At 37.5% G+C, this 12,878-nt stretch overlaps 1 protein-coding gene across 4 annotated transcripts in view; it reads left to right on the forward strand.

Annotated features, from left to right (window-relative positions):
* The first annotated feature begins 1,691 nt into the window (after positions 1-1,691).
* ska1 (spindle and kinetochore associated complex subunit 1) overlaps positions 1,692-12,878 on the forward strand; it is a 17,594-nt gene continuing 6,407 nt past the window's right edge. For 3 of the 4 annotated variants that reach the window (XM_088416936.1, XM_088416937.1, XM_088416935.1), the window contains exons 1-7: positions 1,692-1,775; positions 4,287-4,395; positions 4,465-4,580; positions 5,629-5,720; positions 5,880-6,017; positions 9,540-9,709; positions 12,778-12,878. The exon at positions 12,778-12,878 is cut by the window's right edge. In XM_088416936.1, coding sequence (XP_088273062.1) covers positions 4,314-4,395; positions 4,465-4,580; positions 5,629-5,720; positions 5,880-6,017; positions 9,540-9,709; positions 12,778-12,878 — 699 coding nt within the window. In that variant the 5' untranslated portion in view covers positions 1,692-1,775; positions 4,287-4,313. Of the gene's footprint in view, positions 1,919-4,286; positions 4,396-4,464; positions 4,581-5,628; positions 5,721-5,879; positions 6,018-9,539; positions 9,710-12,777 lie in introns of all 4 variants that reach the window. The other variant, XM_088416938.1, reaches the window with a different exon arrangement.

Genomic DNA, 12,878 nt, shown 5'->3' on the forward strand with positions numbered 1-12,878 from the left:
TAATGAATTTGTTGGTTCTATGTAATTTGAATGGTTGATCATTCGTACATCTTTTTTTTTTCAATCTCAACTATAGACCGAGTGTTAGTTTTAAATGTATTACCCCATACCTCCATGCAGTAAGGTATGGGAGTAATAGTGTACAAAAAAAATATATAATGAGTCCTTATGAAATGTTGCCTTTTGGAGAATGCCTATTACTGTAAATATTTTTCTTTTAACATTATCTTTATGTGGTTACCAACTTTATTTTGAATTTTTCATCAATTGCTAAAGATCATTTGTTCTTGTGAAACCACTTTTCCAAAAATATATTTAATTCTTCTTCCACATAAGTTCAGACATTGTTCAAGACTCTCTCCAGAGCAGTATAAATTTATATCAGCAAAAATTTTTGAAACACAGCAAATGTCATTAATATATAATGTAAATAATATAAGACCAAGCAGAGCCTTGAGGGACCTTATGTGCTATCTTCAGCTGAAGTGATTTTTCGTTATTACAGTAAATTGCACATACTGATTTCTATCATGCAGGTAACCCCTTTATATGCCGAACCTTTTTAATTTTTTTCCATTCATACAGTATGATCTATAGGAACAAATTATTTCTTTAAATCTATGAAAATCAAGAATTTGTTAAAAAATTTGTTATACATCTTAGTCGCAATTTCCTACAAAATCTCCAATACTGCTATAGAAGTGGACTTGTTCTGGTCAAGAAGTTCTTGACAAGAAATGAAAACCTATTTGGTTTCAAGAACTTCTTAAAAGCATGCAGATTTTTACTTATAAGACACTTCTTAAAAGTGAACTTCTCAATGAAATTATTACATTTGTGTATGTGTATATATTTTTTGTAGTTTTTCTTTGACAATTGTGGTAATATTTATATTACTTATATATATTATTACTTTTATATATATATATATATATATATATATATATATATATATATATATATATATATATATATATATATATATATATATATATATATATATATATATATATATATATATTTGCTTTCCACTTTGAGATTTTAGAATGACTTTTGCCACTTTCATTTTGAATGGGAAAAAAACAGTTGTAAAGGACATATCACAAATGTATACAAAAGGTTATACGACATTTTCCATAATATTTTTTCTAATGTCATATGAATATTACAACAGTCTGTTGACCATTTTAACCACTTTAACCATCTTACCACCGTTTTAATTGTTCTATTTCACGCATTGGATTTTTAAAAATTATATAAATACATAGCATAAACATTATATGCATGTTTCGTTCTATAACACAGTATTGCTTTGTGTATGTACATGTCGGGACAAGACGTTTTCCATAATCCATCTATCCATACATACTGTACATTTTCTAGAGCCCTCATACTCACAGGGGTCACAGGCTTGCTGGCGTCTATCTAATATTTTTAATAATGGCATATCAATATTACAACAGTCAGGGGACCTTCTATTTTTTAACGCTTTTCAACATTTAATAGTTCTATTTCACTGTATTGGATTTATGATTTATGTTAATGTGATACACAGTAATTACGACATGAAAGTTAGACACATCATTTCACCCTTTAATATAGCTTTATGTGCCTCTCGGGACAAGAAGTGGGCATTCTGCAATCAGACCTCTCGCTCTCGTACAGAGAAGAAGAATTCAGAGCAACGAAGAAGAAGCAAAAGAAGAAGAAGAAGAAGTTAAAACTGAAGCGCCAAACGTGAAACATTGTCAACCTCACAGGATATAACAACCCAAGTAAGAACACTCACTGTCGTGTAATGACTTGCACTATTCTATGTGGAATGTTATCAGACAATGCAAGCCGATCGATACAACCGGCCATCGTAGCGTTACTTACACAACGTAAACGATGTTATTTACTTATTCATGGCTCGTAGGTAAGACGTCTGACAAAACATTATTGCCTTTTGGTATTGTTGTTATTCCCTGTTTGTTCGAATGCGAATGATCATACTGGACTGAGAATGAAAAATTGTTTAGCGATTATTTCGTAATAGACTTTCGATGGTCTATTTCAGGGGTGGGCATTTTTTTTTAATGATCGGGGGCCAAATTTACTTATAAAACTTTTGTTAACAGTACATATGTAACAGAAACTTAGCTGAAGTATTAATGTCATAACTTATAGTTTTGATTGAGAACAGTGTTGTCGATTACCCATTTTAGCCAGTGCATCAGAGTCGAGAGGTAATCTTGTGACAATTCTCAGAACAGATCTGAGGCGTTCGTCACTCTTAACAACTTAGGTAAAGTTGGCAAGATATTGGCAGATTCGGATATTCGCGTTGGCAAGATATTGGCAGATTCGGACTTTCGCGATCAAACTTAAGTAAAGTTGGCAAGATATTGGCAGATTCGGACTTTCGCGATCAATACCTCTCAAGCAAAACGTCGTCGAAACACCAAAGTTGCCTTATGCCTCCATAACACGGACTACCAGCTACAATGTCAAAAAAAGACATTTATAAAATTCATCATCACAAATTGAAGAATTGAAAATTTAGGTGAATATTTGTGGAAGTGATACTTTATTCGTCTCTTCTCAATCTTACGTCTGAAAATACACTTATCAATGTAGTTATGTATGTATATGTGCATAAATACATAGATATTTACATATACATACACATAATACGTACGTACATTAGAACTTCACGGTTATGGCCAAAATAATAATCACGATTAATTTGGTCAATATAGAAATCATGATTATTCATTATGTTTGGTCAGACATGTCTATTTAGTGCCCTTTTTTTAAACTAGCAGTATATAAACAAGGCTTCAAGGATTGATACTTATAAATAATAATAATAAAGTCAATAATTTTAACAAATTCACAAGACATGGCAAAAACTTGGCACACAGGGGCAACAAAGCTAACTTACTTGCTGAGTGCAAACCAATGAAAAAAATAACCCTACAGCTTACAGTAGAACTAAGCGCATCATTAAGCAAATTTTAATAAAGAGTCAAAATGTCATTTGTGGTCATTTCAAACCGAATTTATTCAGATTTTTTAAAATGGGTCTCAATTGACAGCTAGCACTGTATATATTAGGAATCAGGTGAGAAACTCAATGCCATTTGACACAAGTAAATAATATATTAGGGCGAGAAAAGCTTTTGTCATGCAAACATGTGGGAAACATCGTACACTTCCTGTGTAACTTCCCATTGTAAGAAAATGCGTGAGACTGAAATGAGCAAATGATGCAGCAAATAAATTAAAACCAAATTAATGCAACTTGTCATTGACATGAACGACCGTCGACTAACTTGTATAATCGACATCAATGTAGACAATTTGTGACTGCCCTACCTACCAGTGCACAATTTCCTCAATGAAAACCCTGTCAGCGAGTGGGTATTTTTATCCTTTTTAGTCTTTTCCTGTTTACACTTTCTTGCAGACAATTGATTGAGAGTTAAAGAGAAATCAGAGTTGAAGAGGAGCCACTTTGCTTCACGTATTTATTGATGAACAGAAAGTTTACACAATTCAACAAATTCCATGTAGCTTGTGACTAATCTGCAACAAGAAAACAAACATGTTGTGAAACAACCCACATCTGCTGTAGCAGAAGGCGTCTACCTACTACAGCTCAGTTGTCTTCAGATTCGTCCATCCAGCCATTAACCACCGCTTTGTCTGGGGTTGGGTCGCGGGGGCAGCAGCTTGAGCACGGAAGCCCAGAATTTCCTCTCCCTGGCCACTTCACCCAGCTCTTCTGGGAGGACATCCAGGTGCTCCCAGGCCAGTTGAGAGACATAGTCTCTCCACCATGTCCTGGGTCGACCCCTGGATCTCCTCCCAGTGGAGCATCTGGAACATCTCACCGGGGAGGCGTCCAGGAGCAATCCTAACCAAGAGCCCGGAAACCCTGCGGAGGAAACTCATTTCGGCCGCTTGTATCCAGGATCCAGATTCGTTCTATTGTAGAATTAAGAGGCATTTAAGTGACACAAATAGACATACATTCCCCAAAATATTCATCTCAATACAATGAAAACACACTTTCTGATGCTGATTGATTTAGAAGAAGGCATTGGTAGGCCACTACTTACTACAGCTCATGTTGTCTGTATATCTTTGTTTCTGGAGAAGAAGGAGACATTAGTCTTTTTGCAGAAGTGTGTGTGCTTTTTTTATGACTGTCTTGTATGCATCAAAGAACTACTAAGACAAGATTATCAAATCAGTGCATAGAATGAATAAACCAAACTACTATACCCCACTCCTTTTAGGTCCCCCCTTCCCCTCAGAAAATTAAAATGAGTGACCTGGAGAGTATCGGCCATCATATTAATGACAGGATTTCATCTGTCCAGTGCATGTTGGATTTCTCACGAGCAGGTAAGGTGGTTTGTCTCTATGGTATTATGTACTTTTTGAGAATTGTTTTGCTCTCTTGTTTGCAACTAGAAATACCTCAAAGTAAGATGACAACACTTAAAGAAGAACTTGATACACTTGAGAGAATTCTGATGGAGTTTGAAATCAGTGTAGGCCAACAGAAACACCTGCTCAGTCACTTGAAGGTAAATTGGTGGTGCAATTTGCTCATCTATCTATCTATCTATCTATCTATCTATCTATCTATCTATCTATCTATCTATCTATCTATCTATCTATCTATCTATCTATCTATCTATCTATCTGTCTGTCTGTCTGTCTGTCTGTCTGTCTGTCTGTCTGTCTGTCTGTCTGTCTGTCTGTCTGTCTGTCTGTCTGTCCTGTCCTGTCCTGTCCTGTCCTGTCCTGTCCTGTCCTGTCCTGTCCTGTCCTGTCCTGTCCTGTCCTGTCCTGTCCTGTCCTGTCCTGTCCTGTCCTGTCCTGTCCTGTCCTGTCCTGTCCTGTCCTGTCCTGTCCTGTCCTGTCCTGTCCTGTCCTGTCAAAAAAAATCCAGTTATTTTGTAGATCAAATGGGAGGAAATTAAAATAACCTGACCTTGGCACTTGTTAGTCACAAAGAGTTGTCGAAGAGCGTGACCAGCGTTGACCATGATATACAAACAATGGAGCAAGCCTTAACTTATGGATGGCACTTCTCAACACAACTGGTACACTTTAGGTGACAACTATGTTTAGTCCTAAAAAGTTTGAGTTTATAGCTGTAAAACTCATTAAGGGGCGCCGTGAACATGCCATTACTACTATATCATTCTTATCAGCTGTTCCAAATGGGAATTAACGGAAAACTGGCTGCATCAGACATATAGAATGACAGATGACAAACTGAACCTACAGAGAAGTACTTCGGCACTGAAAGTTTTGTAACGCAGTACCCCTCCCCCCAACTTGCCAACTAACTTTATAATGACTATAAATGCTGACACCACCTGAAAAGCAGTGTGAGGTCTCCAATATTAAAAGGCATTGGTATGTTGAATACATTGTTGTGTCATCCACACAAACTGAGGCCTTGTCTCACATCAGTCACATGATTTTATTTTTTTTGGGGGGGGGCGGAATCAACACATACTTTAAATTGATTTTTTTTGCCCCTTCACTTGGGTCCACAATTCATTTAAAAATTTTCTTTTTATTACTTTGTATTATTTACATTCTGATTTTGTTTTCTTCCAGGCTCTTGAAGAGTTATTCCAAAATAATTTGGAGAGTCTCCAACATCTTAGTGACAACGTACCTGCTCATATGCCCAATCAGTGTTTCAAAAAGTAAGGGAACAATTTTCTACTTTCATTTTCAACCAAAACAGACAGCTCTTTCTTTAAGGGAATATACTGTATATTATTGTTAATATATTATTATAGTATATTATTAATATATTAAGATACAATATATTAAACAAATGTTTAATCTTTGTCCTATTTTAGGGAATGTGAACCAGTGACCAACCAGAACCAAGAACCAGATGCGGAACCCACCCAGCGGGAAAATGTAAAAAGCAACAACAAGAGATACGTCACAGAGATGCCGTTTATTACCCTAACTGAATTTGAACATATCCCTCAGTGAGTTCACCTTGTAATTTAACTATCCAGTCAGATTGAGCTTTTTTTTTTCTGGAATGCCCCGAATTCCAGTCATGTGATCAGGCATTTTATCAGGCATCAATAAAAGTTTCTTTATTTTCTGAAATTTGATAGCTCACTAAGTGTTAGACTAATCAATAAAAGAGCCTGCAGACAAAGAACTATTGAAAAACTTTTAGAGAAGAGGGGGAGCGAACGCTTGGGTCTTGCTCCCCACTCTTCATTTAATTGCAAAGAAAGTGATCAATATAATATACATATGGAGTAATATGATCGAACTTTCTCGTCCTTGTCAATAGTCTCGCTGCTGCATTCTGTACACACCGCAGGCTTTTAATGTAGGACATGGGATGTCCAGAAAACAAAACGTTACAATAGTCTAGGCACGACGTAACAAATGCATGAATTAATGTTTCTGCATCGCTAAGAGAAAAAATAGGGCGAATTTTAGCTATATTGCGGAGGTGAAAAAACGCTGTTCTTGTCATGTTATTAATATGTGTTCGAAAGGAGAGAGTTGAGTCAAATATCACGCTGAGATTTTTTGCTGAACTACTTTGGGAAATAATACAGTTTTCCAGGTTCAGCGTGGTATTCTTAAGCAAGTGCTGATGATGAGCAGGGCCAATAAATAACATCTCAGTTTTATTAGGGTTGAGAAGCAGAAAATTGGAAGACATCCGTTGTTTAATCTCAGCAAGGCAGGCCTCCAGTTTACTGCACTTGCACGGATCCGTTATTTCTAAGGGCATATAGAGTTGGGTATCATCAGCATAGCAATGAAAACTAATAGCATGTTTACTTATAATATCGCCAAGAGGAATCATGTAGATGTTGAACAGTAAGGGACCAAGTACTGACCCCTGCGGGACACCACATGAGACGGAGAAAGATTCAGAAATCGCATTGTCATAAGAGACACTATGCGTCCTTCCCAGGATGTAAGATCTGAACCAAGAAAGTGCTGATCCCGAGATACCAACACATGATCTAAGACGTTCTATAAGAATATGATGATCAATAGTGTCAAATGCGGCACTAAGATCAAGCAGTAATAATATTGATGAGATGTTGGAATCCAAGGCTGAGAGAAGATCATTCGTCACTTTTACTAGGGCTGTCTCAGTTGAGTGGTTGGCCCTAAAACCTGACTGAAGGAGTTCAAATCTATTGTTGTCTATCATAAAATCGCTAAGCTGTTGTGTTACAACTTTCTAATATATATAATCAATAAAAGAGCCTGCAGACAAAGAACCATTGAAACACTTTTAGAGAAGAGGGGAGAGAACGCTTGGGTCGTGCTCCCCACTCTTCATTTAATTGCAAAGAAAGTGATTACAAATTTCACAGCAAAACCATAAAAGAAACTGTTTGTGTGTCTGTTTTTTTTTTTTTATTTTATTTATTTATTTATTTATTTTTTTTTGCAGCAGCAGCATTTGCATTCAAGTGTTGCATTCAACACAAAATACAAACCGACATTCAAAACACATTTTAAGATATGCTCACAAAATGTTCCTCCTTCAGCTATCCTTAGCTACAAGATGATGGCAAAACATGGCGGTCTCCTGTCAAGCGGTGCACCACATGTATAACTAATAACAATGATAATACATCACAAAAAATCATAACTACATTATGCCCTGAGGCAGGCTGATTGAGGTTTGGTTGACATTTTGTGCCTATAGCCTCTCCAATTACCACTGTAGGAAAGATGAGTGAAGTGTCTTGCCCATGGACAAAGTAACACATGACTTAGAAAGAGCAGGTTTCGGACAGCCAACCCAATGGTTTCTGAAAGACCTGCTTTACTAGCCATGGCAGCCCCATTAATTAGAAATTGGTTATAGAATACTTTTTTTTACCTTTTTTTTACCTTTATAGGGTTTTTAAAATGAATCATTTTTTGTTCATCACAAGTTTGCAAAATGGATGTGCATTAACTTTAGCATTCATAATTGTACGAGCTTGATTTTGTGACTGGTTCATTTCTGTTTTGTAGACCACTCAGAAATATATAGAAACAATTACCTCAGATGAAGCAGTCCCTAACCCAGGGGTGTCCAAACCTTTTGTTAAGGGGGCCAGATTTGGTGTGTTAAAAATTTAGGGGGGCCAACCTTGGTGGGTGTTCTTCACATATAACAGCAATTAATTTAAATACATTTCAGCGAGCCGTTCTGTGTTTCACATTTGCTTTTTCATTTTAATTTCAGCTATCTTAAGCATGTGTTTTGGTTCATTAGAAACGTCCATATCAAAATTAAATTGACATTAATTATTGAAATTGAATATTCACTTAACTTCACTTTTTTTTAACACTTTAATTCACTTTTTTGTAACAGTTGAACTGAAGTAATTGTATGTAAAAATATCTCACCATGGCACTTTAATATTCATATAAATTTTAAACACAATAACAGAGAAATTAACAAGTAAAAGTCATATCAACAATCATATCATATTAAAATATGACATTAGTAACTATAAATAAATGTTGATTGGATTTTTAAATGTTATTATTCTGGAGTGAAAACTTAAAAAAAAAAAAAAACGTTTTCAAACTTATCGTAAACGAAAAATGACTTGTCCGCATGAATGTGATGGGTGAAACTGAGATCCGGAGTGCAGGACAAAGGCCAGGTGTGGCAGTAGTATGAATGCGCAAGATGTCTTGTGAGAGCGATTCCAATAGTCGTGTCCTCACACGGCTCTTATTTAAGTTCATAACCGAGAATGTCTTCTCACACAAGTACGCCGACCCGAACAAGCTTAGCATTTTCTTACCAAATGCTCGAATCTCTCGGAACTTGTCCTTATCCAGCTGTAGGTAAAAGTTGTAAAATATTGCTGCTGTGAGATTAAACTAGCTTCAAGATGTTTCAGTTTCTCGCTGCGTTCATTACCTGTGATCTTGCCATATACGTCAGCATGTTTTGTTTGGTAATGTCGCTTCACATTTAACTATTTAAAAACAGCCACTGTCTCTTTACAAATGAAGCAGACACAGTTGTTCTGTATTTCAGTGAAGAAATAGTCCAATTTCCACTCATCCTTGAACCGTCGGCCCTCGCAGTCAACTTTCCTCCTTTTGTTGATTGTCGCCATTTTAGAAAGTTAGGGGCTCATACAGTCAATTACTCATATACTAATTTGCTGTTCCTAATTGAGCCTATAGATGGCAGCAATAAGCACGCACGTAACAGCGCTGCTGCCCAATGTATTCATGCTCCATGCGGGCCGGACGTTATTGATTTTATGACGGAGGCTGCGGGCCTGATGGAAATTGACCACGGGCCGCATTTGGCCCCCGGGCCGGACTTCGGACATGCCTGCCCTAACCTGTTGACCATTACATTTTTGCTCTTACCATACGCCACAGACCCACAGTTATTTTTCAGAATTTTTTTTCTCAGTTCATGTGTTTGGTATGTATGTGCATGTACATGGTATTTGCATTTGTATGGTATTCTTACTTTACCTCTCTTCTGCCTTACTCAGGTACATGAGAGGACGGGTGACATATGATCAAATCAACGCAGCTGTGCAGAACATTAATACAGCTTTTGCAGCGAAATATAAAATTGTTCACCAGCCTGTAAAAACACTCAACAACCATGCACGCAACCTTTACCAGAAGTTCAAGAATCAGGAGACAAAAAACACCAAAGGTAAAAAAAAAAAAATCTGCCTGTAAGTGAATGACATGGGGGGGGCTTCTTATGTATGTTTTTATTTTTTTTATTTTAATATATTCATTACTTTTTACAGTTGTACCTAGTCTTACAAGTGAAATTGTCATCACAGTTTTTTTTTTTTCCAATCTTATTTATATCAGAATTTTGCACAGGATTTTTCCACAAAGTGTTACAATGGATTCAGGGCATATATATGGGCAAATCAAGAAAAGAAGTGTATTAAAGTCAAAGAATGTCCAAAGACTAGGATCATTTCTACCTTTGGCTCTTCAAAGTGAGCCCTCCATTCCTAAACTGTTCACTAAATAGTTGAAATGACTGGCCCTTAAAGGTTTTGTTTTTTCTTTAAACTTAAAAAGGTCTTACTCATACAGTGGTACCTCGGTACTCGACCGCCTCTATACTCGACCAAATCGGTGCTCGACCAAAAAATTCAAGTAGATAATGCATCGGACCTCGAACAGATTTTCGGTGCTCGACTAGCCGAGCCGAGCCGAGCCGAGCCGAGCCGACCCGAACGCGCTCCTCGGCCCTTCTCGGCCAGCGGGTAAGCGCCAGTTCAACTCAGACCGCCAGCGGAGTAAGACGTTTGTTCGAGTATTTCTTCCCGGATTTAAACTTTTTCGTGTTTCTCTAGCCCTTAATAATGGGTCCAAAGAAAGACAGTGATAAGGGGAAGGCAAAGAGGAAAACAATGAGGACCACTATTGAACCGAAGAAGGAAATTATAGCAAAATATGAACGTGGTGTACGAGTGTCCGACCTCGCGTCGCAGTTAGCTAGCGTCATCATGGAAGGAGTAACTCCCTCCCGTCCTCTCCACATCCATTCCTGTATGCCATCAACCACTCTCCAAAACGTAAGTAAATTATACAAAATGGTTTATAATGCTTTATTTATCTTTATCTTTATCATGTACTGCTTGTGCACATTTACTTGTGCACACATACTTTCCATTATTTCTTATGGGAAAATTGCTTTCGGTGTTCGAACAAATCGGTGCTCGACCACCACCTCAGAACGGATTATGGTCGAGTACCGAGGTACCACTGTAGTTTAAACTCTGGGATTAATGATATATCAAAATTCATGTCATTCTGTTAGTGTTTAAATGATAGGACAGCTTGTCTTCTAAAACATTCTTAACAGTAAGTACATTAAGGCCTAGATAGACCAAGCCAACATGGGCCAAATCACCGCGCAGGCCCTCCGTGGCATCTGTCTGACAGGTTGCACATCTGCACATATTGTATCTGGAAAAAAATCATCCCCTGATGCCCCGCCAACATTGCCAACGTAACAATGGTGTTTTCTTATCCCTTGACTGGGCACAGCGGCCGCTTTTGGTTGGTAGCCTAAACAGGCAAAAATGGCCTGTGTAGGGCACACGTTTTTCTATTTTTAGGTCCTAAACAAGCAATAATTTTCAGGATTTTAGAGAATTACATAGGTACGTTAGAATTGAAGCAATTGCTGTTATGGATGCTTTCGGCCTTATTGCCTGTTTAGACAATTGACGGAAAGCAGCTGCTGTGCTCAGTAAAGGGTTAACTAATCAAATGGTACATTCTGGCACGCGAACTCTTACTGACTTACATCACCCGAGTCATGTAGCTTGGCCTTCAGGAATTTTAGAAATTGTTCATCTTGTTGTATGGAAAAAGTTAATAAAAACAAAACAAAAACAAACTTATTAACTTCTTATTATATTGCGTAACTGCCCCTCTCTTACCTCAGTCTCCACCAGTGTTTTCCATCTAAACTGCGCACGTGCGCAATTGCGCACTGCTCGCATGTTCTCAGCGCACAAGAAAAGCTATTGCATAAAACAAAATGCAATATAAACATATTAAGTGATATCTAATATTAGATCTTATCTTATTAATTAGATCAATAATATTGTTTTCTGTACCATTTTGCATCGTGACAGCGAGTCACAAGTGTCCAACCAATGATACGAAAAGTTTCACTTACACTGTTCATCCAATCAAACGCATGGACAGAAACTTTCCCTGGAACCCAGTGCAGGTCAGCTAGCAAACAGTGCGGAATCAAGAGATGCACATGCTAACCTCTTGTCTTTGCGAAACGAACGAGCAGCGACACATCCACTCATCCAGCGAAAGTAAAAAAGAAATGCGTTTCTTTTAAGATGGAATAACTGTTGGAGTAAAGTATATGCAAGTAGAAGAACAATCGGTGAAAGTGAGTGAGATTTTTTTTCTTTTTCACAAACAAAAATAGTTGTGATTTTTTTTTTTTTGTGCGGGTTGAGACTTCTGGTTGCCTGGTTTACTTGTATGCTTGCCCAGGTTCAAATACAATAGATAAAATTTTAAAAAGAATCCACAGGTCTATCTTTGATTCCGTAAAATAATAAATGTAATTCCATAGTAGTTCTAAAGCTCTTCAAACAAAAATACTTTAAATAAATGGCAAATATTATGGTAACGAAACCGTGTTCTCTAATCTGCGATCAATCTCAACTGCCCCTGTGATGCTGGCCTAAGGCTCTTAAAGGGCCAGTATTATGCACCTTTCCCTCTGCCTGAAAGGGGCAGTAACATAAATGTCCATTGGGCAGTGAGCCAAAACAACCCACAAACAAATAAAAAACTTTCTAGCTCTTGGCCATTACAAAAAAATGAAATTTAAAGTAACTCTGTTAAGTGAAATGCTGTGAATTGGCTCCTACAAACATGTCAATCACAGATGCATCGTTTTCCCTTATTGGTCCTGGACAACGCTTTTCACCTCAGCTATCCCTTCATAAACGACGGGATAAGTACCCAAAAGCACATTGCTCATAGCCCCCCTCGTTCCTTGATCATGAATGAAAAAATGTAAATTATGTGATATCGGTCACTTTAGGAGCATCAGATATGTGCACGGTGACTCACTGTGTGCATGTCAGAAGTTGCTCACCGTGGTCCAAAGCCTGCTCAGGGAGTTTGTGTGAATGCTCATGTGCATTGAAAATTAGAGGGAACATTGGTCTCCACTCTACCACTCCGTTTGACTATTTATTTATTTATTTCCAGGTTATTATTTTGTTGTGGAAGATGATTTTCGTGAGTTCACTCAGATGAAGGTGGACAAGCGACTTCAGGGAATTCTTAACATGTTACGACACTGCCAGCGC

This window comes from Hippichthys cyanospilos, chromosome 6 (genome assembly GCF_059441005.1).
Source record: "Hippichthys cyanospilos isolate Australia breed blue-spotted pipefish chromosome 6, RoL_Hcya_1.0, whole genome shotgun sequence".
NCBI classification, from domain to species: Eukaryota; Metazoa; Chordata; class Actinopteri; order Syngnathiformes; family Syngnathidae; genus Hippichthys; species Hippichthys cyanospilos.